The sequence below is a fragment of the Macadamia integrifolia genome, chromosome 6, assembly GCF_013358625.1.
Source record: "Macadamia integrifolia cultivar HAES 741 chromosome 6, SCU_Mint_v3, whole genome shotgun sequence".
Classification (NCBI taxonomy): domain Eukaryota; kingdom Viridiplantae; phylum Streptophyta; class Magnoliopsida; order Proteales; family Proteaceae; genus Macadamia; species Macadamia integrifolia.
In genome coordinates this window covers 8,820,695-8,847,590 of record NC_056562.1, presented here as the reverse complement: position 1 = coordinate 8,847,590, position 26,896 = coordinate 8,820,695, and the positions used below count along the sequence as shown (strand labels likewise).

Sequence of the window (26,896 nt, the reverse complement as noted above, 5' to 3'; positions counted from 1 at the left end):
TAAAAAAAAAAAAAAAAAAAAAAGAAAGAAGAAGAAGAAGAAGAAGAAGAAGAAAAGAAAAGAAAAGAAAAGAAAGAAAGAGATATTTATTGAAGTGTTCGGCCATACAGACCATTTTTCTCCTGTTTCTCACAGATATCATGTTTTAATTTCAGGTGTGAACACATACATTAAACACAGTGGACATAGGAGCTGGTTTTCCAATACATTTTTCTCCCTGCTAAAGAAATTTGCCAGCCAATACAACAGAGGAAACTAATAAAGATTCCCCCCCCCCCACTCAGTCCCTGGCCTACATGCATTTGAAGGCTATACGTATACATATGCATAAATACAAAATAAAAAAAGAAAAAAAAAATGTATGCCAAAGCACATACCTGGTTGAAATCCCCAGTATGGTACAACACTACAGCCAAAAGGCTATATGCTCCTGCTGTCATTCGATGGTAAGGACCACATACCGCCACAAGCTTCGAGAGTGCCTAAACTCCATACGATAAGCAGGATTTTGGTTACCACAAAAACAATTCAATTTGTTAGGAAATCAGTAAATAATGGTTCCAATACCTTAGTACCATAATTAACAGCATCTTCCAGCTTTCCTTTGTCCAATGAAGTCTTGGATGATTCCAATAGAGTGCGCCCATCTGCTGATGAGCATGCTACATGCTGTATTACAGAATTACCAGTGTTAAAGCTTCCATAAGGTCCTTAGTATAGTCAATAACAGTGTCATTATATTTACCTTATATACTGGGAGCATGCTAATAATATCTGATTTCCTAAAAGGAGATGGAGTGTCCATATCATAATCCCTAGGAACAAGCTCAAGTCCCACCTGATAAAAGATATGTGCAATCAACAGATAGAAGGGAGAAGGTGAGTGAAAAACTCTACTGGAAATCTAGTGGTCACATGTTCGAGGCAGGAAACAGCCTCTCCGCGAAGCGGGGTAAGGCTGCATACACCCTCCCCACCCTGCAGTGGCAGGAGCCTCATGCACTGGGTACACCCTTTTTTTTTTCTACTGGAAATCTAGTGATCAAGGATATACACCCTTTTTTTTCTACTGAAAATCTAGTGATCAAGGATGGTACCTTGTGGCATAGCCCACGAAGAATGGCATACTTCTTCAAATCCTGGCACCTTTCATCTCTCCAACGCCATCCAAACCTTTTCAAGAGGTAGGTTTCTACCCATTTACATTTGAGGATATCATCGTTACTTATGTCTGCAGAAATGCTTTCAGTGGAAGGAGGTCCAAGCAAGATATTCAAACATGAGGCTATAAATCCAGCCAAGTCACCTACATCTTCAACTGCTGCAACAACTGCTTGTAGTATACGTTTGTAAGCTCGAACAACCATCTCATGTATACAGAGTGACTGTATATGAGGGAGCTTGTCTGCAAGATCAACCTGGTGTGATGCAGGGGAAAGGGGAAAACAAGAAATAAACAACAAATGGTTTAAATCTCAAAAGAACTCCCAAGAGAAAAAAAAAAAAAATTTGAAAACTTTCGGAGCAAATGACATCAAGTGAAGATGATGTAGCTCAAAGGAGGAAGGAAAGAAGTGGCCCATCAAGGCCATCATCGAGCCAACCTTGTGGGTGGAGTTTAGTCCAGTTCCAGCCCATTAATTGATTACTCAATGAATTGTTGTGTGGGGAAGGACTCCTGGCTTCTCTCTCTTTGTATTTAATTTCTACTTTCCGTTTTGGGTAGATACTACTAGTTACTAGAAGACCTTTCCTTTTTTATTTTATTTCTTGATATACAAGCCCCTGCACCATGCATGGGACTCTTTCTAGTTGTTTCCTTATTTTTTTTTTATTTCATACAGCAATCTACATAATTGTACAAGCCCCTAGAGCTCAATCCACGATTTTGATTAACGAATAGAAGCTTGGTTTATGCCACGTTTTGCAGTGAAATGCAGTTGTGAGTAGTGAGAATGCCGTAGGGTTAGTGAGAGACTGACCGAGGCCTGGGTCATATCCCTCCTCCTTCCCCCTTTCTTCTCTACCCTCTTTTCTTCAGTTTCTATTTCCTAACCTGCAACTGTGCTACTGTTTGGAGACTACCGAGACACCTATGAAGCCTATTGGATGATCTGTTGATGATCCATTGTCTGTTTCATCGAGTTCCATCAGAGGTCTGAAGATTGGAGTTTGAATCATACCCCAGCATCAATTTTTGTCCTGGAGATTTCTGGTAGAAACTTAAGGTTGATAAATCTCTTCATCCATCCATAACTGAAGATATACCCTTCTAGTATCACGTTAACATCTCCCTGCCCTTATTCGACAGTGTTTTCAAGTCCATCCAATGACTAGAAATCTGTGTCAGTAAGTTACTAAGAGTTTGTATTTCTAGTTTTGATTCATAGTCATTAGTTGTAAATTGTAATCTAGCCATCAGCTGTGGCTAAGTTTTAGCAAAGTTCAAGGGACCTTTAACCCCTACCCTCGAAAGAGATCTGAGGCCCATCAGTGGTGGCCTTAGGCTGTTACTGCTGCTTCTTACTATTTTGAGAACTAGTTTGGCATCTCAGTTCTGGTTATCTGTTGCAGCTGAGAGTTCAATGGTCTCATATTGAGATTGTTAACTACTGATTTACCTCAGCTGATTCCCTATACTGTTGGTCTTATTCTTAGGCTTATTACTAACTTGTTGCCGCTGTTAAAGAAAGGTTCTCCCTGCTCTAATACAGTACATATCGGTCCTGTTGTTGGGTTGGGTGTTACTGTTTAGTGGCCCTAGTCCCATCACAAGATGAACAACTGACATGTAAAATTGGGTTGACGAGGTTCCTAGGAACTAGGTTGGCCCAAGAAGTAGGCAGTAGAATGTGTAGGTTGTAAAATGCACCCACCTAATGTTTCAAGTGAAGGCCCAGGCATTGGGTAATAACTAGGTGATATTTTTGTGCCATGTGATAGAAAGGTAAGTGAATGGTTTCATTAAGATCACATAAATGCAATCCCATAATCATATAAGTATTTAATATATTCAAACCATCATAATAGTTAAAGTTATGTATAGAGGGTTCTCAGGAACATGATGTATTGGGGATTCAACCCCATTGCATTAGCTTATTTGGGATTTAGGTAATCCCTCACCCCTACTGCATCTCCTCCTCTTCACTCTAATGAGGTGTTACCCACCATAAAGGAGAAAGAATTTTGAAATCCATCCCGGTTCCAATATTTAACTTTGATTAAAATTTATTTACCAAATTTTAGAATGTCAGAAGCAGTTCCAAGAACCAGAGCAACACAAGTTACTGGACAATTGACCACACACTAGGAGTTCTGTGAAACTGATGACAGACCAGCATTAGTTGTAAGGATGACAAATATATAATAAGGAATCTTCTACCATGAACAAGCAATATGGGTTAAGAGTTAAGACACTCTTAGCCTGCTCACTACTGCATCAACAAGGTTAAACTCTACGGAAGAGGTGATTGAGGAATGCCATCGTGTTGGAACCAAAAATACTATTTTAATTATGTGACCAACAAGTTTTCTCTCATAATAACCATTTCCCCATTAGAAAATAGACTCGTTTTGAATCACTAGAAATAGCCAATTGGGGCTCTGAGCATTGTGAAGAAATCTCCCAATAAGCTTAGCAATGAACTCAATCAAGCTTAACAGTGAACTCAATTCTGTTGAATGACTAAGTTTGAGCTGTTATTGAAAAAGGCCGTAACCTGTTGAGGATCCTACTTCTGCAGGGCCCCAGGAGGGGCAGATTGGAGACCGGAGTTGGTCCTAACCTTCAGCATATTTTCCCCCACAAAGTAGTCACCTCAGACTCAACCTGCAGGCTTCACACTCACAACTGAGCTTTGACACTCGAGAAAACTTCAAAAAGAATTTTCAAGTTCTTCAAATTCTGTCTAAAGTTTTCACTGAGACCCAAAATTTCAAGATCAATCTATTGCTGAGGACCAATGCCAGTCTCTTTACTGAAAGAAAGCCTTCATCCTCAATTGTGAAACTATTAAACCCAAAAAAGAGAAGAAAAAGAAAGCTTCTATTAGAGGAAGACATTCTAGCACTCACCACCCGTCCCAGTGAACACATTTGCAAGCCCCTGGTATGCATGAAGTCAGTTAATGTCCTCCCATCAACTGGGGAAAGTTCGAGGGAGCCAAAATCTGCAACCTGATAACAGTTGAAGAAACTTTCAATCAAAATGTAAGGTCCCCTAAAGCCTCAGGGGCAAGAAAACTTTAATATGAAAGAAACCCAAATTTACCAGCTTCGGAAGTGCAATATCAGCATGGTATTTATGTGCCATCTCAATCAATTCATCTGGTGACTGCCATCACACACGAATCAGACCACATATTATAATACCAAGGTCCTTGAAGTTTCAAGGAAAGACAATGATATCAAACAACTGAGAATATATGCACAGGTATATAACAAAAAGCCAAACAAACCTTGAGGTGAAGACCAGTTTCTGATTCTTTCAGACGTTGGAATGCTGATAAAGAGAGCAACTTTTTCAACATCGTTTCCTTTTCCAAATCTTGTTTTTCTAATTCCTTATTATCAGATGTATCTGATTTCTTGCTCTTGTCTCCATTACACATAGGACTTTCCTTTGCCTGGTCATGTTTGCTGCTCTTCTCATCTATCTTTTTCCTAATTTCCTTGAGAAGCCCACCTTGTTTCCCAAGACCCTTGACAATTGGTTCAACCTTAGCTTCTTCAGTTTTCTTGGACTCAATCTTCCCTGAAGCCTGATTTTGCAAATGTTGCACCCAGCATGCTCCAAGCTCCCACCTGATAGACTTCCTCTCTTTATTGGTTTCTTCTTGCAACTTGGCCAGGCTATCTCCTAGTACTTTTCGTACAAAAGACCTAGAAGATCTTAAATCTTCAACATCTGCATTATGTGACCGGTGAATTCCACTTGATGTTTGAGGTGCAGGCACTTTGTGTAGTAGCATTCTCAAGCTGAAAAGATATTCCGAAAGCAAGCCATGACCAATTAATCATAGTGGACGGTGGTATCTTAAACTGTTCCTATCTATATTAAATATTTATTTGTATGAAACTAACTAGTACTGGACAAAGAATAAGGCCAACAAGGATATCCATTGTGGTTCTTGCAAGCACTAATAATGAAGTCCAAGGTGTCCCAAAGGACCTACCTGTTGACATTCAAGGCATTGGCACCTCCATCAGATTGACTCTCAATTTCAATGTCCTGAGGCATAGGGCTACCCTTCCAATTAACTTCAACTGGAACTTTCACAACAGCTGTGTATCCACAATATCTAACTACCACAACACCTAAAGTAGCAGTATCCTGCAAAAGAACTATGCTACTTAAAGGTTTAACACTACTAGTTCAATAGACTAATGGGATCATAATAAGAAAGTTATATATCAAATGTCATAAGGCTTTATGGATGGTCTCATCCATAGAGTATCTATGGGTGACCCACCAAGTTATGCCATGTGGATGGGGCAATGTGGCAATTCTGACCATTAGATATCTAGAGGTTGGTCTGAAAATTGACCACTTGCCAAATTTCATACTTAAATCAATATATACCCTTACATTTATTGTCATGCACCTTCTTGGTAGTCTAAGCATTGGCATGTACCCTTTGGTAGTCCTGGATTTTTTAAAGCTTAATTTTTTCAGCTGGCCAACTACGATTGAGCTGAAACATGACATGTGAGCAGGGAACCTTCGGTTTACCTCTCCACAAAATTTCAAACCCCATCAGACCTGCTATGTGGTAGAAATAGGTGAGCCATCCATAGATACCCTATGGACAGGCCCATCCATAAAACCTGCTCCCATATCAAATTTCCAGAATATAGAAATTAAACATTTTACTTACATGAACTGTAGCACTCTCATCTGCAGTTATCCCTTTCAATAAGTTTCTCTGTGCGAGCTCCTTGAGTGTCATTCCTGGAGCATGACTTCCATCATTTTTGCCAGCCAACTTTGTACTTGCATCAGGTGCATCCCTTGTCACTGAAATCCTCAAATCACCAACTTTTTCCTCGTGCAAAGGAGCAGGACAATTTGGAGAGCATTTATCACTGTCAATAAGATGCTTTATAGCTGCAACAGCTTTAAAGACTGAAATGTCGACAAATAGGCTATGAAGTAAGAAGGCTTTTCGATCTCGAACTTGTCTTTCCTCTGCCGTCTTACAAGGCATAGCGGCCAGAACTGAAAACTCCCTTGCCCATGGCCTGTGATCGTGCTTTCCATCTCTGCCTTGACCACCTCCATTTCCTCCCCAGTTTTCATCTTCCACGGGAAGAGGGGGAAAAGTAGATGGGTTATCCACAGCAATGGGAGGAACAACCCACGTGTTTGCTCTGAAACCGTAAGGAAGGTTCCCAAACTGAAGGGAAAAAAAAAAAAAAGTTTATTGTAGACCCATCTTCTCAAAAGTGTATGCAAAAACTCAAGGTATAAAGTGAAATTTACTCACTTTATTGTGCTCCGTGAAAGCTTTCATGAGGGAGTTGTAAGCCTACGAGGAAAATAACTTTAAAGATTAATAAATGAAACAATCATAGATCGACGAAAAGAACCAACAAAAGAAAATGGAAGATAGCCACAGATTAATGGGAACCAAAAGCATTACAAGAAATTCAATTTAAAACTTACAGCATCAAAAGCCCGGCTAATTTGCTGCAGCAAACCAACCAGGGAATGACTAATTAGAAGCTGTTTCCCTGCAGGATAAAAACCTTTTCGGGAAGCAACGATTGTCACTGGTTTCCCATTACAAACCCGAACCTGCACACAACCATTCCGAAGTCTCAATCCATTTAACATAAAATTGCGCCAATAAACCCCCCCCCCAAACCAACCAAATTACCAGAAGGCAAAAACTTACATCAATTTGAAAGAAATCATCTTCGGCTTTATCCTGAAGGAACGGACGGGAAGACCTCCTAATGTCTGCATGAGAAACCACAACACGGGGGAGGCAAACAAAACCCAAATTCAATTATTCACCAAAGAGCAACGATATTGAGACAATATCAAATTACAGAATTCAACCCAACTAATAAACCTTGTACAAACTACTAGGAATCATCTGGGAGACGAAAAGCAGAACAGAACCCAATTACAAGAATTGAAAAAGAATGAAACCCAAATCAGAAATTGAACAAAAGAACAGAACCCATTCACAAGAATTGAAGAAGAAATTAACCCACATTGCACCGGCGGTGTAAGATGCGAGAACGAGAAGAAATCGTAGAACTGGCCCAGCTTTGGTGGAGGGCACATCGACGCAATATCACCCTTGTCCGTTCCCTCCGTCGCAGCATCCATGGCAACCATAGCCTCCGACTTTCCTTCGTCATTAACATTAGTGCCTCTTCCCCCTTCTTGATTTCCATTACTGGTACCATTTGAATTCTTCCTCCCTGCTTTGATTTTCGAACTGGATTCACCACCATTGTCTGCAAATGAATCGTCCAAGGCTTCGCCACCATTCGAGCTGGGTTCCTTTGGACTGGCTGAACCGGATTCTTTTGGGCTCGATCGTCCACCATATTTGAGAGAAGACGAAGAAGAGCCAAAGGAGGTTGTGCAGGCAACGATGTCTAGAAGTCGTCGGACATGGTCGATGGCGAGTTCTTCCGTGTAGTCCTCTGCGCAAGAGAGCAGGAGGAGTGGTTTCAGCTTTTCAGTGGTGGGAGAGAGTGGAATTCGAATTGGGGGTCACGTGACTGAAACATTTTGATTATATTCCAATCTAACGATCAGGATGCATTTTTTATTACCTTCTACAACGGTGAGGTGGTAAGGTTTGACGGAGACGATTTCCACCGAGTCTTTCAATCTGGAGCCTCGGACCTGGTTGATGAAGAAAGGTCGTTACTGGTTAGACGTTGGGTCTAGGGGTGTTAATTCCTAAACCGAACCGGTAAAATCGGCCAGATCGAACCGATAACAATACTGATCAAACCAAACCGAAACCTTATTGGTTTGATTCGGTTTCGAGTATTGCAACCCCAAAACCAAATCGAACCGCACCGGAAACCGGATGAACCCGAAACCAAACTGAAACCGGCTCAAAACCCGGACCGAAACCAAAACCAAACCGGTAAGAAACCGAAACACTCCAAAATTCATTAAAAAAATCAAAATTTGCATAGTTTTGTATACATTTGTATGGAAAGTCGAATCCAAACTAGACCAAAAACCAAAACCAACCCGGTTACAAATCGATTTAAGAAACCGAAGACAAACCGAAACCAAACCGCACCGAAACCAAAACTGGAATTTCCTTATTGGTTCGGTTTCGGTTTCAACTTTCCCACACCGAAACCGACTCAACCCGGACTGAAACCGAGCCGGACCGACCGATTGATACCCCTAGTTGGGTCCGACGAATATCTCTGTCAGGCTACGTAGCATATGCTAGCACTAAAGTAATTTCTCCACCAAACTGCATAGCGTACACTAACACTATGGTAGAGGCATAGAAAAGTGCGAAGGAAGCTACACAGTCGGACAGGAAACTCTAAAATGCACATTTCAACTATATCATAAGTTGCCTAGTTGTGTGCCTTGCATCCAAACTCAGAGGTGTTATATTATAGTTAAGAGTGTTAATTGGTTTGGTTTTGGTTTAAATAGTTTGATTCAATTCGATTCACATATATTTTGATTAAAATCAAATTCGTACCATTTACTGAACGGTTGCACTTTTTGAAACCGCAACCATTTAGTAAACGATTTCTGTTTCCATGGTTTTTAAATGGTTTTAGTTTTATGGTTTTACGGTTTTAAACGGTTTTGGTTTCGATCCATTTCATACGATTTCTAAACAGTTAGCAATCGGTTTGCTAGTTTATTTGTATGTTTACTAAAATTTACTTTTGGTGATAAACGATTCAATCTTGAGAATGTAAAATGCAAACCATTATGTTTTGTTGAAACAACCAAACAACAAAGTAAAAGAAAATATTTTGATAGAAAATAGTCTCAAGCGCATCTAACAAGTCAGTAAGTAATGCTTATAGCAGGGATTTTCTCTCTCCCCCTCCCCCAAATAATGTATTATAACATTGAAAAATATATATTTAATATGCCATGGAATAAGTAAAAATTATATTTTTATTAATATACATTCTACTTAGTGCGTTGGATTAATTTAATCAACATTCCAAACAATGAGCAAGCTACCTCTATAATCAACACTCAATCTTTGAATCAAATGAGATACTAATGATATTTTGCAACCACTTTATTTAATCTTTAAATGGGTTAATTGGATCGATTTTGATGATTTAAACGGTTCGATTTTCACAATTTCAATTCGATTTGAAACCAACAAGTTAAACGGCTCGATTTGGTTTCAATCCATTTAGCTAATCGACCTAAAATTTGAAATAATAATCAAACCATTTACTAAACGATATTACGATTTCGATGTAAATGGTTCGAATCGATTTCGATAAACGATTTCGATTTCAAATTCATATCCTTAATTATATCTCCATCCCATGTGCACATAATGTTTACTCTCTCTCTCTCTCTCTCCCTCTCCCTCTCTCTCTCTCTCTCTAGCATGCACTTATGAAGATGGGACACCGTGTTAACATATTTTGTGGGTACCACTGCGTATAGCTGTTGGGTTCCGGAGGACCAAGGGATCAACTCTCCAACCCTCACTCTGGCGAAAAACGGCACTTTTGTCCCTCGCTTCCTGTGAGGCATCCGTCCGTTTCCAGTGCAGTGCAGGACCAATTATTAATGTATAATTGAACATAAATAATTGAAGGGCAAAGGTTGAACATTGTAGTCTTCTGGCTACCACTGTGTCTGTACTTTTTCAATCACTTTTGGAAAAATTCTCCAAACCCCCTCATCCTAGAGCCCTCATTGCTTAAACCATTAGCCTCAAGAAACTAAAACCATGCTCAACTTTTTCTAATAAATAAATAACTAAAAGAGCTACTTAAGGCTCTCTATGATTGGATTTCTAGTTCAATTTTAGATTGATTTAATTAAAATAACTAAAAAATAGTTTCTATATCAAGAATTGAAATTATTGGTTGCATCAATTGAAAATATTTCACTAATAAGATATTCATTTGATAGTTCAATTTTAATAATAATAATAATAATAATAATAATAATAATAATAATAATAATAAAATACCAATAATTTTTTATAATAATAAATTAATATTAAAAATGATGATAATAATAAAATAATGATGATGATTTTTCTTACTAACAACAATGATGATGTTGATGAAAAGGCAAAAGGTTTTGTGCATGGAGCATGACCGTGCATGATCCCTTGAAATACCCGAATCATTCCTTATTTTTTTAAATCATCGATGGCCTTTTCTGTGATTGCACATGAATTTCTTAATAATAAACACAAGAGATCATTACCTAGTCATGTGACCCTTGCACCAGTGTGGGGGGCAATATGAGCATATACATGGATGCAATTTCATGTTCTCTAGTGTCTCGGAGCAAGAGCCACATGACTAGTCAATGTTCTTTTTCTTCAATAATAAAATATAAACAAATAAAGGAAATCTCTGACTTTAAAGGTATATTTAGAACTTGGTATCTTTCTTTTTTACCACTTGTTTTATTCCTAAAAATAAAGTATTTAATGTTGGGTTAGAAAGGGATTTTTTTTTTTTTTTTTGGGTACAATGGTTGTTTAAGTTGAAAATCATTAATGCAGTTCCCATGTGAAATGACAGATTTACATAATTGAAAAAACAACTTTAAATTCTTTTAAAAATACATTGAATTCTTTTGAGAATAAAAAAAAATAAAATTAAAATTAAAACCACGTTCCCCATAAAAAATATTTTCCCAAAAAATAAATAGCAGATTTGTCACGAAATCTACTTGAGCACTTGAACTTATATGCGCATGATAGTTTTTTCTTTTTTTTATTTTTCAAAGTGGGTGTGGTAAAAAGGAGGATAAGATTCCTCTTCATAGAACATTAGAGTCCATAGGCCGTAGAATAATCTCAGGGTGACATGTAGATAGGATATCAAAATCTTCTTTTTTTTTTTAAGAAAGATAGGATATCAAAATCGGAACATTTTTAAAACATACCTCGTGAGAAAAGGAGTAATTGGTCAAATGGCACGTTTCGACGTGGACCGCTAAAAGTTTCCGAATGTCCAATATCCTATCCGTTGAGATCCCCTACAATCCAAAGGATCAAAGTTATAATCATTATGATTAATAAAGTAGACACTTCTGATCTTGCTTGAGCAAAACGAAAGATATTATCCATAAATAGAAATACGTCTTGTTTAATAATTTCTCAAAAATACTTTACCATATTTAGGGGAATCAAACCAATTTTCATAGTGTGAATTTATTGCATTCTCAAGGTGGACCATAATGACAAAGTATGATCTTTCTCAATTTGGCACAAAAAATATTTTTCAAAAGTATAATTTAAGGACAAAGTTTTCTTGAGTGGTAGAGCGAATTCACCCCACATCTATACTGTTGCTTGGATGTAAAGGTGTCAAATTCGAATCGAAAATTGAACCCAATTCCAAGCCAAATACCCAAAACTGAATCAAATCAATTATAATATGGTTATATCCTAGATTTGAAATAAATGTTTATAATTCGGTTCAGTCCGTATCTGAATCTACATCAAGAACCGGTGGTTCTAACCAAAATCAAATCAAATGACTTGATGTAACTTTTTTTTTCTCTCTTTTTAAAAATCAAACACTTGACGTAACTTAAATAGAAACCCAACGTAATTAATCACTTAAAATGTCTTATAGAGTTATAGTTATAGTCTAAGTTTAAAAACTCTTTTGTTACGGAAGACCAACAACATAATGAATGAGCATTTATATTTTATTTTCTGCATGGAAGGACCAAATTCAAAATTGGATATTGAAATCAAATAATAATCAAATACAAAATTGGACTCGTACCAAAACCAAGTAGGTTCGATACGAATACTGGTTTTTAGAATTAAGATAGGACCTAGTCTGATTTTGGATCACACACACACTCTTTGAAATTGAAACCAAAATCAGAACAAATATCTGATTCCATTGACACCCATACCTATTAGTTTTTAGTCCATCACCGGTCGTCAGTACGCCTACGGCCTACCCAATACATTAAGAGTTGGGGATTGTCAGGTCACGGGTGAGCAAGCAAAGCATGTGGAACACATGACGTCTAAAGAGCTGGATTTTGAGAGGGTATGCGTAATGAGCACCCACCCATGAGGCCATGACCCATCCTCTAAAGAGTTATCAAGGGAGAAGTTCCATCCATACCCCCATCCAATTAAGAGTTTGGACTTAAGAGGAAAGAAGGATCCATCCATACCTTAAGCGTGACAAGCGAGTAGTCCGGCGTCTCAACAGTGATGTCCAGCACCGTTGGCAAAACTGTAATTATGCAAATAAATTAATCAATTTTTAGTAATTAATTAAAAAACATAAATAATTAAACTACTAATTGATTTAAAGGAAGAACAAAACGAGAGAGTTGCAGAGCGAGTGAGCGACTAAATCGAGCTTCTTCGTCAGTACTTCACCTTTCTCTTCCTTCTTCTTCTTCTCTCCTTTCGTTTTATGTGGTTTCGCTTTCCCTGTCTTCGGAGCCATCGCTCATCCAGTACGGATTAAAGCCGATTCAAATTAAAGACCGATTCTAGCAATACAGAAATCTACTACGTTCTCTGCGATTCTTACAAGGAGCAGAGATGCCGAACCGAATAACAGAGAGGTCAATTCCTTCTTTTTTTCTTCTACATAAGAACTTCAGAGATTGAATTAGATTTGCATTTCAATCGGAATGGATTGAAACGAACAATGACAAAAGAAATTGATTGAAGAGAAAGAAAACCGAATCAGAGAAGATTGCGTTCCCTTTTCTTCTTCTTCTTCTTCTTCGATTCTCTGTGCCTTAGATATCGATAGATAGAGATTGAATAGTAGATACACCTAACTGATGTGCTTTCTGCTTCTGCAATTAACGCTGAGAGAAAGGGAGAGGAAGCGTAAAGAGAGAGAGAGAGAGTGAAGGAAATAGTGGATAGAGAGATTATATAGGAGAGGGATAGATAGATAGATTATCTATAGATAGATAGAAGGGGATAAGGTATTCACACTCGCTCCTTCCATAGTCGGGAGATATTGAGGCTAACGATTTCGGGCCTCTCGTTTATCTGCGTCAACAAATCGTCAATCTTTCTACCAAAAAACAAAAGAAAACAGATCCTCTCTCCTCTCTCTCTCTCTCTCTCTAACATTTCTTAAACCCAAATATTTTCCGTACAAGTAAGGGGTAAAAATGGAAAGTGAATAAAGGCTAGGACAAATGTTGTGGAGAAGGGACCGGATGTATCAAGCCTAGACAAAGACATTGGTCTGACCGGGTGAGCCAGGGGAAACCACAGTTGTATCTAGGGGTGAAACAAGGCCGGGTTGGGCCGGGTTTCTTAAAACCCTAACCCAACCCTAAGTCTTTAAATTTCAACTCAGGCCCAACCATTCCAGGTTCATACCAACCCAACCCTAGGTTCAGGTTGGGTTGGGTTGGGCTGGACTGGGTGGGCTGGGCTGGGTTGACCTTGGCTTCTGCAATAGTTTGGTAACTTGTTTTTGCCATTTATATCTTATACATTAAAAAACTATAGAAAAATGAAATACTAATAGGAGCCAGAAATTCTAATATAAAAATTTGGGGTTAAGTTTTGGGTCGGGTTGAGCCGGGCTGAGGCCTCAATCCAAACCCGACCCAACTTTGACCTAGGGTTGGGATTTTTCAACCCTAACGGCCTAACCCACCCTTAAGGTCAAAAAACTTAGCCCAAGCCCTGTTCAGGTTCAGGGCAGGTCAGGGCAGATTCAAATTGTCAAGGCTAAACTTTCACCTGTAGTTGTATCCAAGGTTTGTAATATTGGATTGGTCTCATCCGATACGAATCCTTATCATTTTGAATCGGAATAGTTTGAAAAAATTTACCTTTGTTTTTTTCCTTAAATTGGTTTTTATCACCTTTTTATCATTGGATCATGCCAGTCAATTGATATTGGATCCGTGAAGATTTGGAATTGAACTTGACCGGTACCAATCCGATTCAGGTGATTTCAACTATCTTCATCCGATTTTTTAAACCATGATTGTATCTTCATTGGAAAATGCGAAGGAACATTCAATAAATCAGTATGGATTATGGAATTGAGTCATCTACTGAAACCGATTCGAATAGGAATGGTACATGTATTGGGCGGGAATGGACATAGTTACCCTTAATTTTTATAAAAAAAAATTGATATTTTGGATCATTTTACCTTTATACTTTAGCAATGAATCGATATTGAGTTAATAAGGATTGAGGATCGATTTCGATTGATACCAATCCAACACAAACAAACCTAATTGACTCGATCCGACTTTTAAAACCATATTTGTGGTGACTGAGTAGATCACTTGACCAAGTTTATAAATTTATCTGCATAAATGCCCATAGATACTTTTTCCTATCACTTGATTTGATTGGTGTGAACCAGTTTGGCCATGATCCAACCACCGATTTAAGGTTTATAATAAACCCCAAGTCCCAAACTTAGGGGAGATTCATTTGGTATTTTCCACGTGATTAATAAATAAGGTGAAAAAATCGCTATTCTTTTTATTAAATCTAGACATTGTGTGGTTAAAAAGATCATTATGTCCCTTGGTTGGATGCCTATGCACATTCCTTGATTGGTCGTCGCATTGGTATAGTATCCACATGATTATGTAGCGATCTCCATCCCATAAATAAATTAATGCAAAGTTCTCGGCATGGTCCAAGAAAGCCTTTCCTCAATGATCCACCAAGTTGGCTACATGGAAGGAGTATGACATTTCTAAATAAGGAATAAATTGGGAATCATCTACATTAGTCATGTGTTGATTCAATCTTATATCATCACATGTATTGAATTTTGTCCTCTTCACCAAAAAAAAAATGTTTTTGGGGTTTCAACCATTTCCCCAAGGATATATTTTTCTATTTCATTCTTTAAACTTTTTTTTTTTTTTTTTTTACTATTTTACCTAAATTACTTAATTTTTTTTTTAATGAGAATGTAACTTAATTAATTAGAAGGAAAAGTTAGTTGTACTTTGTGATATTCTTCTATAAAGACTTTCTAATTACCAGTTTGTCCAATGTGCATTCATCCAATGGCTAGGAGGGATGCCAGCCATCTAATGCAAATTAGATGTGTTGGAAAGGATTTGAATCCCTAGTTTTGCACATTAATAAGCTAGAGAGACCCTACGTCTATATTGTTTCATATTATTAACATAACAAAAGAGTTTATCAAACATAATCCATCTAAGAGAAGAGTAAACATTTATTTAAGCTGAAAGTTGATAATTGAACATGCACGGCAAATGTTTGGGCTGCAGATGAAAACCTTTCTAAATGGCTTTTAAGGAAATAACTGCCCAATACTCGTGGTTTTGGATTTTTTGTCTGAATAATCTTTTCATTATCATTTTGGAAAAAAGAATCCTATCCAATAATGTTATATAAGCCCAAACACATTGGGAAGTGGAATTAGGCTATGAAAAGACACTCATGCCCCATGAGTCTGAGCATACGCAAGACTATCAGGTACTGTTTTTTCTCCTTTTTTTTTTTTTTTTCCTTCATTGGTTTTTAAACACCATGCAAATTGATGGACCAAGTTTCTCTTCAGCCATGGAAAAATCTCTTCACCATGGGAATCATCAATTCAATCAGATGCCTGAGGGGGACAGGTGTAAATCTGATCCGAAATAATAAAGTGTGCATGTAAGAGTTTTTAAGAGTCTTATCACATGGTCATATCACTAGGATGCAGCTATTTAACCTCCTTCACTGGTGAAGGAAAACTTTCGCCCACATTGATATATATTCGCAACTTTCTCGTTGAAAGGATTAAAAAAAAAAAAAAAACTGTACATTGCACACTAGGGGTGTCAATCCTGAGCCTGCACTGGTAGGCCCGACTTGAACCGGCCCATTTAATAAGTGTGTCTGGTTTCAACCCGGCCCATTTATTAAACAAGCGTTCACGGTGCAGGCCACTAGCCCGTTGGGAGCCCGACCGACCCGACACACTTAAGAAGCTTGCTAGAACCGACTCATTTAGCCCGACTGGCATGACCCCTTAAAAAATGCCTAAATACCTATTTTACCATTAATACTACAAAATATGAGTAAAGAATATATAGAACTAAAATATCCACATTCTAAATGGGACATTCAATTGTTAAAAATAGTGTAATTCTTGCAATTTATATTACATTTTAAAGGCATGATTCCCTTGGATATATATATATATATATAAATAATTTCCCTTGGATCTTGCTAAATGGGACATTCAATTGTTATCAATTGTTCCATTGTTAAAGAAATGATTTCCTTGGTTCTGGAATTGTGAATGTTATCCTCTAGTAGTTTTAAAACCAATAGTTTAATCATTTTTAAAAATGATTTTAGGGTAGGCACGTTTAGAACCCATTTAGAGCCCGTTTAAGGCCCTTATAAGGCCCGTTTAAGGTAGCCCGATTAAAATCTGACACAGATCGACCTGATTACAAACCGTACCATGCCTTCCAAATCTAGACCCATTTAAATAAACGAGCATTCACGGTGTAAGTATTTCACACCATCAGGCCCAGTTAGGCCCAACTGATCGATTGACACCCCTATTGCACACTATAAAGAGGATATCCAACTATACGATAGGGTGTGATGTTTCTAGCAATAGCTCACTACTGTGGAGTAAAGTTTTTCACCCCTGACAAAGGAAGAGGGAAGTAGTAAAAAGATAAGAAAATACAAAGTACCAAATATCAACAAAGAAAAGAAAGGATGAATTTTTAGTTTTCTCAAACTTTACATGATCAAAAATTAGATTTTACTTTGAGTTGGTTAAAACTTGCTAACAAGATAAATTATTTTTGTTAAATATTTGTTTTAGTAATAATCAATTGCTTTTGTTTAATATAACCATCAATTATTAATCTAATTATATTTACAGGCTTAGAGCTGAGATGAGTGAAGTATTACGATTATTTCCAAATGAGAGGGAGGCCTAAGGAGAGAAAGTGACGACACAAGTTGGGCACGCTGGTAGCATGTTTAGCCTTTTCCCATATATGAAGGGCAAGTGGAGCGATTGTATTTTAAAATGATAGGAAGTGGTTAGAAACACGTAGATATAATCGTATTCAATTCACAAAAAAAAAAAAAAAAAAAAAAAAAAAAAAAAAAAAAAAAAAAAAGAAGGAAAAAGAAAAGAAAAGTGTACATGACCATTAAAAAAATTTTAAAAATTTCCGTTTGCTACATGACACATTGTCTTTCCTAGTTATTATCAACGAGTGACAGGCCACATAATGTTTGATTCCTGACACGATCCTTTTTCAGCTACAACGGGTCAGTGTTAAATAGGAATTTTGTAAATTTCATATATCGGTTTAATGGTAATGGTAGTCCATCATACTGTATGGCGATGACTGTGTAAGGGCTAGTGCAGTGGATGGTGTAGTGGTGCTTGGTGGAATTTTTCAAGCAAGATGTGTTAATATTGGGAAATAGAAGTTTGGGAGAGTTTTGGTCATATTAGATGGTAGTGTAAGCAATTGACTCCTTCAAGAAAGTTGTAGAGTGTCTAGTACTATTTCCAACGCATCCAAATTCGCCTTAATCTGATATTGAACAAAGAAAATATGGCCTGTGTTAATTTCAGAGGTATTTTGATCATTTTACATATTTCGACATTGTGCTGAGAATTCTAACGGTATAAAATAGATAAAATATTATTTTATGCATTTGACAGTGTTCATCATGTTCATCAAATGCATCAGGTATGGGCAGTGTGCAGTGGAAGTTTTGATTTCAAATATTTCCATATTAGGAGTGGCTTTATCAACATTTTAGGGTGCTCCATTGGCTGAGATGGGTTTCGGTCTGTAGATGAGTATTATAGCTCGTCGAGTCTTCTTCAAAATACAAATAAAATCACGCAATTCTGAATTTTGATAACAAAGTTAAAATGATTCTTATTTGGCCATCTGAAAATGAAGGGCATTGTAGATGATACGAATTGTTTTGGCTTACCTGAGAAAAAGAGTAAGAATTTTGCTGATGTGAAAATATCGTCCCGAACATGTAGCTACAACCGGTGCTCAAATCAGAACTAAATTGAAGAAGTTATTAAATTAGATACCATTTTGGGCCTTCTGGTTGGGTAGGAGTACTAAGTAATATACACTGGTACACATTGAATCATATTCAAGCGGCCTAGATGAGGCCCGTCATCTGATCCACAAAAAGGGCTCAAACTGAAACGTGAGGTGACGCGCTAACTCGGTGGAGAAGATTCCTCTTCAAGCTCGATAGCTGTGCGGCACAGAGAGCGTAGTGTGGGTGCCATCGCAGAATCACTCGCCTACTCAATGCATCGCGTGCGTATTGATTGTGCGCTCAAGATTCCATATAATGCCTTTTGATTATGAGAGCATATAAGAATGATCCAGATCATGCAATTCAACGGCTTCTGGATTAGCCTACACTGCTAACAATTGGAAGACAAAACGTCGTCTGTCGACAATTGATGCAATAGCTCCATGTGTCGCGATGATGCATATTCGACAATTTCGCCCTGAACATGATCCAACGCACGTGATCGTTCTGTTTTCTGAGGACGTCAATCTAATGGACACGATGTGTCCCGTGATCCCATGTCTTGCAAGGGCAATTTTGTCTCTAAAAGATTCTAAATGGAATAACTCTGTTGGCCCAACTTCAAAAGCACACATCTCCTTCAATACATGCCCGATTTGGGTAATTCAACTCGAAGTCTTCCCATTTTTTATTGTTGAATGAACCGCCATCCTCTACATCTATTGTCTCCACCTGGGGATTCCTTCATAAGTTAGTGCATTAGAAGAATTAGGTTCCTTTATGTTTCAGGTAACCACCCCAATCACCTCTCACACCATAATTATTTAATTTTAAAATTTCTGATTTTACATATTAATTGTTGGTAGGTATAAATTCATTCAAGGGAAAAAGAATGGTGTGAGAACTGTCTGAGTATGACTTACTTCTGTGATCCCATGTGTTTCTATCTCTCTTCCCATAATGAAAAGACACCTTTACCCTTATTTTTACAAAAAAGAGATAAATAGAAGAAGTATAATCATAGGTTGCGATCTTAGAAAGAGAACCACTTCTCTTCATTTAAATGGACAATAAGGAAAGGCTTTCTTAACGGTCGATCATTTGGTACCATGTGAATTAATTGTGATGTGGAAATTCTAACAGTTGATAAAGAACATGGTATGGATGACTCACATGTCAAATTTTGAAGCCTTTCTACCAAAATTTTTTTTGTTAATTTTTGGCAGTTCAATTCAATCAAATAAACAACCTTGCCTTAGCATCCATCCCATGTATACAATGCACACCCACGATAGTGCGACCATTTATGTATACTCTTTGTAGCCTTAGATTTTAAAACTCTATTTTGCTGCTCGGAAAAGTTTGACAAAACTGAAATTTGACATGTGAACTAGGAAATTTGGGCTATAATTATCCACAAAATTTTTTCCTCGTCTAATGTGCTATGTGGCAAATTTAAACAATAACTTTATAATTATAAATGATAAAAAGAAAAAAAAAGTTTCTATCTTGGTTTTTATTTTATTTTATTTTATTCGCTTCTATACACCCATCTAGAAGCCTTATGAGACGGAAGGCCTTCTTCTACCCCATCTTTCTCCACCCTCTCTTTCTATATCGCTTCTGTCATTATATTATACTCCTCCCGTATACTCCTTCCGTGCTGATAAGTAGTATAAGACTGTTTATGTGTAACTTAAAAATTAAAATCAATAACGATATATATATATATATATATATATAAATTCCTTGGACTCTACACTCTCTCCTCATCAAAACACATCATTATTTCACTCTTTAAAATTTCACACTTCCACCCCTCATTGGTGGGAATTGCACTCTCACACTTCGTGACTATCCCTCTTTCAGTAATTATAAGAGGATTAAAAGTGCTTCCCAATGCTATTATTCATCATGTTCTCGCTAAAAGGATTCAGAAACTTTATTTAAAAGAAAGAAGAAAAAGTGGTATAAAGCACTTAAAGATCTTTATCTTCGGCAATACCATCAACAGGGATTTAAAACCCCATTAACAAGGCCGAAAAGGAGGGAGCGGCAACGAGAAAGATTTTTACGACGAACCCGAGCCCCTCGATGAATGAAATAGACCTCTCTCTCTATTGTATAAGCATCGGCTGTCATCGGTAAACGATGCTCCGATCGAGACGAGCAAAGAAACCCCTAACCAACGAAGAACCAAGCAAGTCCTTCCACAAAGGACTTGCTTGCTTTCTTCGTTTGGTTTTCCTGATCTACGACCACCCTCACTCTTTCTCAAACTTAAATTTGATCAAATTTAAGACCGTATCGAGAGTCTATCAATCAATAGCTCTTCCTGGATATGTCTGGGAAAATTTGTATCATTATCAATAATTGGAGATCTTTGCCGCCACATTTGCAAGATAGTCCACAATTGGATTGACTTCCCTATAGCAATGCGAAATCTTCCAAGTGATTGAATTTAAGAAAGGTTCTATCACATTTCATCCCTGTAGTAATTCATTGTTGCTTTAGATAATTTAATAAAGGATTGAGATCGTCTGTAGCGATACAAGGAGTGTAACGCATATCCAACAATAAAAAATACTTTTGACTGCGCTTGAGTGTCTTGGGCTGCGTCACTGAGCCCGATCGTTTGATTCACTAGTACTCAAATGCATGTGCTCCATCAATCATCATTGACTTCACAAGCTGATCCTAAGTAATCATTGTTGGTCATTGGATTCCGAAGAAACTACTTTGTTAGGTTTACGAATTGCTACAATAGCCTGGATTATTCAGTTCCTTCGATTTTATGGCAATAATGAAACTACTCCCACTCTTTTATCAAAAACGTAATACTCGATGTAGCAGAGTAGATGGCCTTTTAGGAATACAAATGTGATCTTGCAAACTCCACAAGAATTTTTGGATTGTTTCATAAAGAAACATGACACGATTAACAAAAACGTATCAACATAGAGTGGTGACGTGTATTATCATACACGTGTTGTGTCTAAAGTATGATAGTTTTATCACATCTAGGATCTAGCCCATGCCTATTTCAATGAAACGGCAATGGTCATTTCATGGGAACTCGTCTTACAAAATCCACCCAATTAACTCTTTGGTTTTTGGAAGGAGGCTATGAAGAAATGAAAAATCAATTTACATCTCAGAAAGTTTCCATCTTGACAGCTTCATTATAAAAAACCTTCTTCATTTGCCCCTTCAATGAGGGATGAAGATTTATAGATGGTAAGAAGGTGACTCCATTGTTCACAAAATTTAGGTATCAATAAATGTGTCACATGGTATAAATAGCTGATAGTATGGAAATGCCGAGTTGTTATTCGCTGAACTTAAACCCTAAAATATATTTATCAAAGATGAAAACTGATTATTGCTTGGTTTTAAGGTATTAGTTTTCATCACATAGCATACCTCCATTTCATGAAGCCAGAACAAATTTTATCCAACCCACAGGCATGGTTGGACCACCATTTTATTGAACGGTTATCTTCATCTACATCTTTTTGTTCTTTCTACAATTCAATATTGATCATTTAGGAAAAAAAAATTGTTTTCATCCACAAAGATTTTTTCTTTCTTTTTCGGTTAAATACATAGACATCACTTCTTCCATGGCTGGTTGCTTCATTTTTTTTTTTTTTAAGTACTGGATTAATCACCATCTAATGCTTCCAATAAACTAGATATATAGGGACAGTCTAAATGGCATCTCTCTATAAGTGCATTTAAATTTTGTTTTTAAACAAAATGTATTTCAAATTTGACATCTTCTTTTAATTATCTCTTGTATTATTGTTTAAAATTCTCAATTAATCCTTCACAAGATTATGGGCTTCATTTTGAAGTATTAGTTCAGTAGTTCCCTTGAATCGGTTTCAGCTAGAGCTCATCTTTTAGGAAGACGAAATAATTATGTTTGAGGTGAAAAATAAACTTATTGTGAAACTTTTGTGCAGGCAGTAGGGCACCTCAAGTCTCCTGGTTCTGCCAGACAAGAGTTCCCATGAAATGACCATTGCCGTTTCATTGAAATAGGCATGGGCTAGATCCTAGATGTGATAAGACTATCATACTTTAGACACAACACGTGTACTATAATACACGTCACCACTCTATGTTGATACATTTTTGTTAATTGTGTCATGTTTCTTTATGAAACAATCCAAAAATTCTTGTGGAGTTTGCAAGATCACATTTGTATTCCTAAAAGGCCATCTACTCTGCTACATCGTGTATTACGTTTTTGATAAAAGAGTGGGAATAGTTTCATTATTGCCATCAAATCGAAGGAACTGAATAATCCAGGCTATTGCAGCAATTCGTAAACCTAACAAAGTAGTTTTTTCGGAATCCAATGACCAACAATGATTACTTAGGATCAGGTTGTGAAATCAATAATGATTGATGGAGCACATGCATTTGAGTACTAGTTTATTAGAGGATCGGGCAGCCCAAGACACTTAAGCGCAATCGAAAGTATTTCTGATCGTTGGATGTGTGTTACACTCTTTGTAACACTACAGATGATCTTAATCCGTTATTAAATTATCTTAAGCAACAATGACGAATAATAGCATTGCTACAGGGATGGAATGTGATAGAACCTTTCTTAAATTTATTTACCTGGATAAGATTTCACATTGTTACAGGGAAGTCAATCCAATTACAGACTACCTTGCAAATGTGGCAGCAAAGAGGTCCAATTACCGATAATGATACAAATTTTTCTAGACATATTCAGGAAGATCTATTGACTGATATATTGGTGTACGATGTATTGTATTCCGTCAGAGTCTAATCCAGGGAGTACTGGTGCAGCACCTCGACAGGTAGGACGACGGTCCGACTAGTCGATTAGCGGGGCCGTGGGGGTTGCAAGAGGGGCAGGAGGCCCCCTTGCATAGCAGGGGGTGTAAGGGGAGTAACCCCCTGCTCGAATTTTTTATTTGAGGGCAATTATATACTTTCTGAATTAGAGTTTTTTCACTATATATTTGTAGCGATGGTTTCCTTCTCTGTAATGCAAGCAATACTGACAGGTGTGAGGGACGAGTACTGTAACCCAATTCTCCATTGATAGTGAAGCAGGATCTCATCTCATATCATCGGAGATGTAGGTAATCTTACTGAACCTCCTAAATTTGTGTATATTACTTATTCTTATTTTTTTATTATCTTCTGCATCGTTTTAAGATTACGTTTCTACACTGATAGACTTTCGATACATTTTTAAATTTGATCAAATTTAAGTTTGAGAGAGGGCAAGGGTGGCCGTAGATCAGGAAAACTAAATGAAGAAAGCAAGGTTCTTCGCTGGTTAGATGTGATAAAACTATCATACTTTAGACACAACACGTGTATTAATACACGTCACCACTCTATGTTGACACATTTTTGTTAATCGTGTCATGAAATGACCATTGCCCAGGCCTTTTAAAATGAACTTATTGTGAAACTTTTGTGCAGGCAGTAGGCACCTCACTAATGGTAATTGGATCTTTCAATGAGGACCCACAAGCAGAGAGAGTAGACGAAGGAAGGGTCACGAGCTAAGCTGGCATTTGTTCTGTGTGGTTCCTTTCATTCTCTTCTCTGAGGTCCTAGTTGGGCCACCTTCACGAACCAACAAATATAAAGATGAAGAGTTGTGTGGGAGAAGATAAGGTATATGCTTCACTACTGGGAAATACTGCCAGCGTACCACTCCATCGTCAGAGAAGACAAAAGCTATGATGGGTCACTGTTTGCCAGAAACTTAGGCAATAACGAATGGATGGGCTGAAACTGAGGTACGTACTAGGTAAGTCTTATGAGAGCCATCCATGCATGCATGATATGAAATATGCGTGCATGTGCTTGAGTTACTGCATGTATGGGAAGAGGAAGGTTATAAGAGTGGGGAGAGTAGAGGACAAAAATAGATGGGGAAGGAAACGAAGTATAAGGGCATTTTGGGTAATAGCAACTAGAAGGGTAGAAGTGGAATTGACATTTCAGCTTCATTATTGTGTTTTTGGTCTACGGATGTCTAGACTTAATTTTTCTGCCATTCTCTTTCGGGTTGCCTTCTCTTTGTTATTTAGTAATATATATTTTTCTCACAGTAATAAAAAAAAAAATAATAATAATAATAATGGCCCAATTGGTTTTAGTTTATAATATCTGTTCAGGTTTCAATTAGGTTTCTAGTCGTACATTCAAAGACAGTGATGCCAACATGAAATTTGACCATTTTACTTTCTGTCCATACCATATCATTGATCCAATATCAGTGAAGTAATCAATATCGGACACCGATATTGATCCCTAAAACCTTGGATCCAGTTTCCCGAGATGAATCCTTTAATTTTTTTGTTTGGCTTTGCTTAGAGATGAATCCTTTGATAAGTATGGGAAGTGTATTTTTTATATATCTTATATAATAAGAGGTGACAATTAATGAAAAGAATGTGAATTGCAAATCATAAGAACCTTGGATTAGCATGAGAAGGATATTTTCAGCCTTGCAATTAAGAAATTTATTCACAGAATAACCAACCTTTTTTCAACTATGATTCAGTGAGAACCTTTAATGGAAGGTTGAACATTTAGGACCTATGCTTTGTGATCTAATTATAAGCAATGAAGTTTTCAGTAGACCTAATTCATGATAAAATTCGGATTCGGCAAATGGGACTTATTCCTCAAGCCATTAGAATTTATAATTAGGGAGAGGGATAAGTATGCCACCTGGGTACTGTAAGCTATCGGGAAGCACCAATGGGGGCACATGATGGGGTATCATTCAGGAAGATATGAGAGTCATTTTAAAAAGGAGAAGAGAGAGATAGACACAGTGGGTGCTAGCATACGGTATGCCAACAGCATTACCAACATTTTCCCTTATAAATAAATAAACAAACAAACAAATAGTGTTCGGCCAGTCCAGCTTTGGGCCATTCCAAATTTAAAAGGCCTAGGCCCAACCCATGTCCACCATGCAAAGAACGAAGACTGTAAGAACCGATGTATATGGTGGAGCCCATCCAAAATAAATTTTGGTTGTTTGAACAATTTGATAAGATGATTTTTAATACAACTCTAATGGAACATTAATCAAGAAAAAATGTTTTGTATTTGAGATAAAATCAAGCTTTCTTAGAACAATTTGGGTGAAAAATTAACTAAAATTTTCAAATATCAGTTCATCTAGGAAAATTTGATACAAACTAATTAAAAAAAAAAAAGAAAATCTAAAACTTATCCAAATGTATAGAGTTTGGTTAATCATAATTCTTAGTGAAAATGACATATATATATATATATATATATTTTTTTTTGTGATTTTCAATCTACACTTTTTAATACGATCGTGATTGATCACATAATAATATCACTTGAATTTTCAAGGATCTCAAGCAATCAAGGTGCTCACCTCATCTTTACGAGTATACATTAACCTTGAATTTTGAGTTTTCAAAACCCTCTTGCCTATTATGTGAACAGTAGGAAAATCTATTCTGAATTCTAGGAACTTCTTCATCTCTTTGGAAAAGAGGATAATAAGGAATCGTCCCTTAGATTGAGAGTTTAGGACCCACAAAAACAATGCATGACTTCATGATGGCTCCAATGGATATAGACATACCATTTTGTCACCGAGTCTGTATCTGGCGAGGATGAACAAGTGTCTTCAAAATAGTCAAAGACTTATTTGGATAACTTTGAAGGTTTTCTATGACCCTGACTAATGTTTGGAATCATTCAAGATGTAAAATGACCAAAATGCTCTTGTGAAGTTGATCAGGTGCTTTAAATCATTAAATTTGGGTTTTATCTTTAAAGAATTAAGAATTCTTGAATTTTGAAGATAATTGATTAATTTGGGCCAAATCAGATCTAGCCTAGTCTAAACCTGAACCATGCCATAGCCAAACTAGTGGATCGACCTTTAGTGGCCCAAGTTGACATCAACGTAGCACCACTTGATTTCTGTTGATATCATTATAGTTTATCCTTTAGCATGAGAAATCCTTGTCATTGCGGCATCGCATTACGGGTTTTGATACACCAATAGTTAATATTTTTTAGATTACATATTAATATACTAGATTCGTAGTAATATGTCGTGAATGAAAGAAATGTTCAACATGAAATCCATTACTTTTAAATTGGGGAATATCAAATAGAAATAATTATTATGTATGATTGGATACAAATCTAAATCCAATATAGTTTTTTGTAAATTATTTACAAAATTATTATTATTGTTATTGTTATTGTTTATTTGAAAATTATTTCAAAGTATTTTTTGGGTATGATCATCGAAAAACTCAATACGGATATGTACAGTGAATAGGGGTTTAACAATATTTAAAATACATGTTCCACGTACTCATAATGTGATGTTAATTAGTGAAGAGATAATTATTCAACAAAAAACGTTTATTGAGATTAATTAATTTATGAAACCTTAATGGTTTAAATTATTTAACCAAAAAATTATTACTCCATATTTTTTATGGGATAATATGTTTGTAACCATATTTTCCCCCTTTCCCATAAGATATACAATGTTTTAAAATGAGGATAATTTTGTAAGTGAACTTGAAAGTTGGGGACCACTTTAAAAACTCAAGTTCCATTCATAAAAATGAAACACCAGCGCAAGCGAGAAGAGAAGC

The 26,896-nt window shown here is 36.8% G+C and overlaps 1 protein-coding gene across 1 annotated transcript in view; it reads right to left on the bottom strand.

Annotated features, from left to right (window-relative positions):
- LOC122082363 (protein TSS-like) overlaps positions 1 to 13,215 on the bottom strand; it is a 26,476-nt gene extending 13,261 nt beyond the window's left edge. The window contains exons 1-17 of the mRNA XM_042649867.1: positions 12,582 to 13,215; positions 12,371 to 12,432; positions 11,114 to 11,206; positions 7,795 to 7,867; positions 7,222 to 7,662; positions 6,897 to 6,961; positions 6,665 to 6,796; positions 6,486 to 6,527; positions 5,877 to 6,395; positions 5,175 to 5,332; positions 4,458 to 4,977; positions 4,271 to 4,333; positions 4,075 to 4,176; positions 1,098 to 1,418; positions 746 to 838; positions 568 to 669; positions 378 to 482 (exon numbers count right to left, since the gene is read on the bottom strand). Coding sequence (XP_042505801.1) covers positions 378 to 482; positions 568 to 669; positions 746 to 838; positions 1,098 to 1,418; positions 4,075 to 4,176; positions 4,271 to 4,333; positions 4,458 to 4,977; positions 5,175 to 5,332; positions 5,877 to 6,395; positions 6,486 to 6,527; positions 6,665 to 6,796; positions 6,897 to 6,961; positions 7,222 to 7,662; positions 7,795 to 7,867; positions 11,114 to 11,206; positions 12,371 to 12,432; positions 12,582 to 12,651 — 2,961 coding nt within the window. The 5' untranslated portion in view covers positions 12,652 to 13,215. The remainder of the gene's footprint in view (positions 1 to 377; positions 483 to 567; positions 670 to 745; positions 839 to 1,097; positions 1,419 to 4,074; positions 4,177 to 4,270; positions 4,334 to 4,457; positions 4,978 to 5,174; positions 5,333 to 5,876; positions 6,396 to 6,485; positions 6,528 to 6,664; positions 6,797 to 6,896; positions 6,962 to 7,221; positions 7,663 to 7,794; positions 7,868 to 11,113; positions 11,207 to 12,370; positions 12,433 to 12,581) is intronic.
- Between the last annotated feature and the right edge of the window lie 13,681 nt (positions 13,216 to 26,896).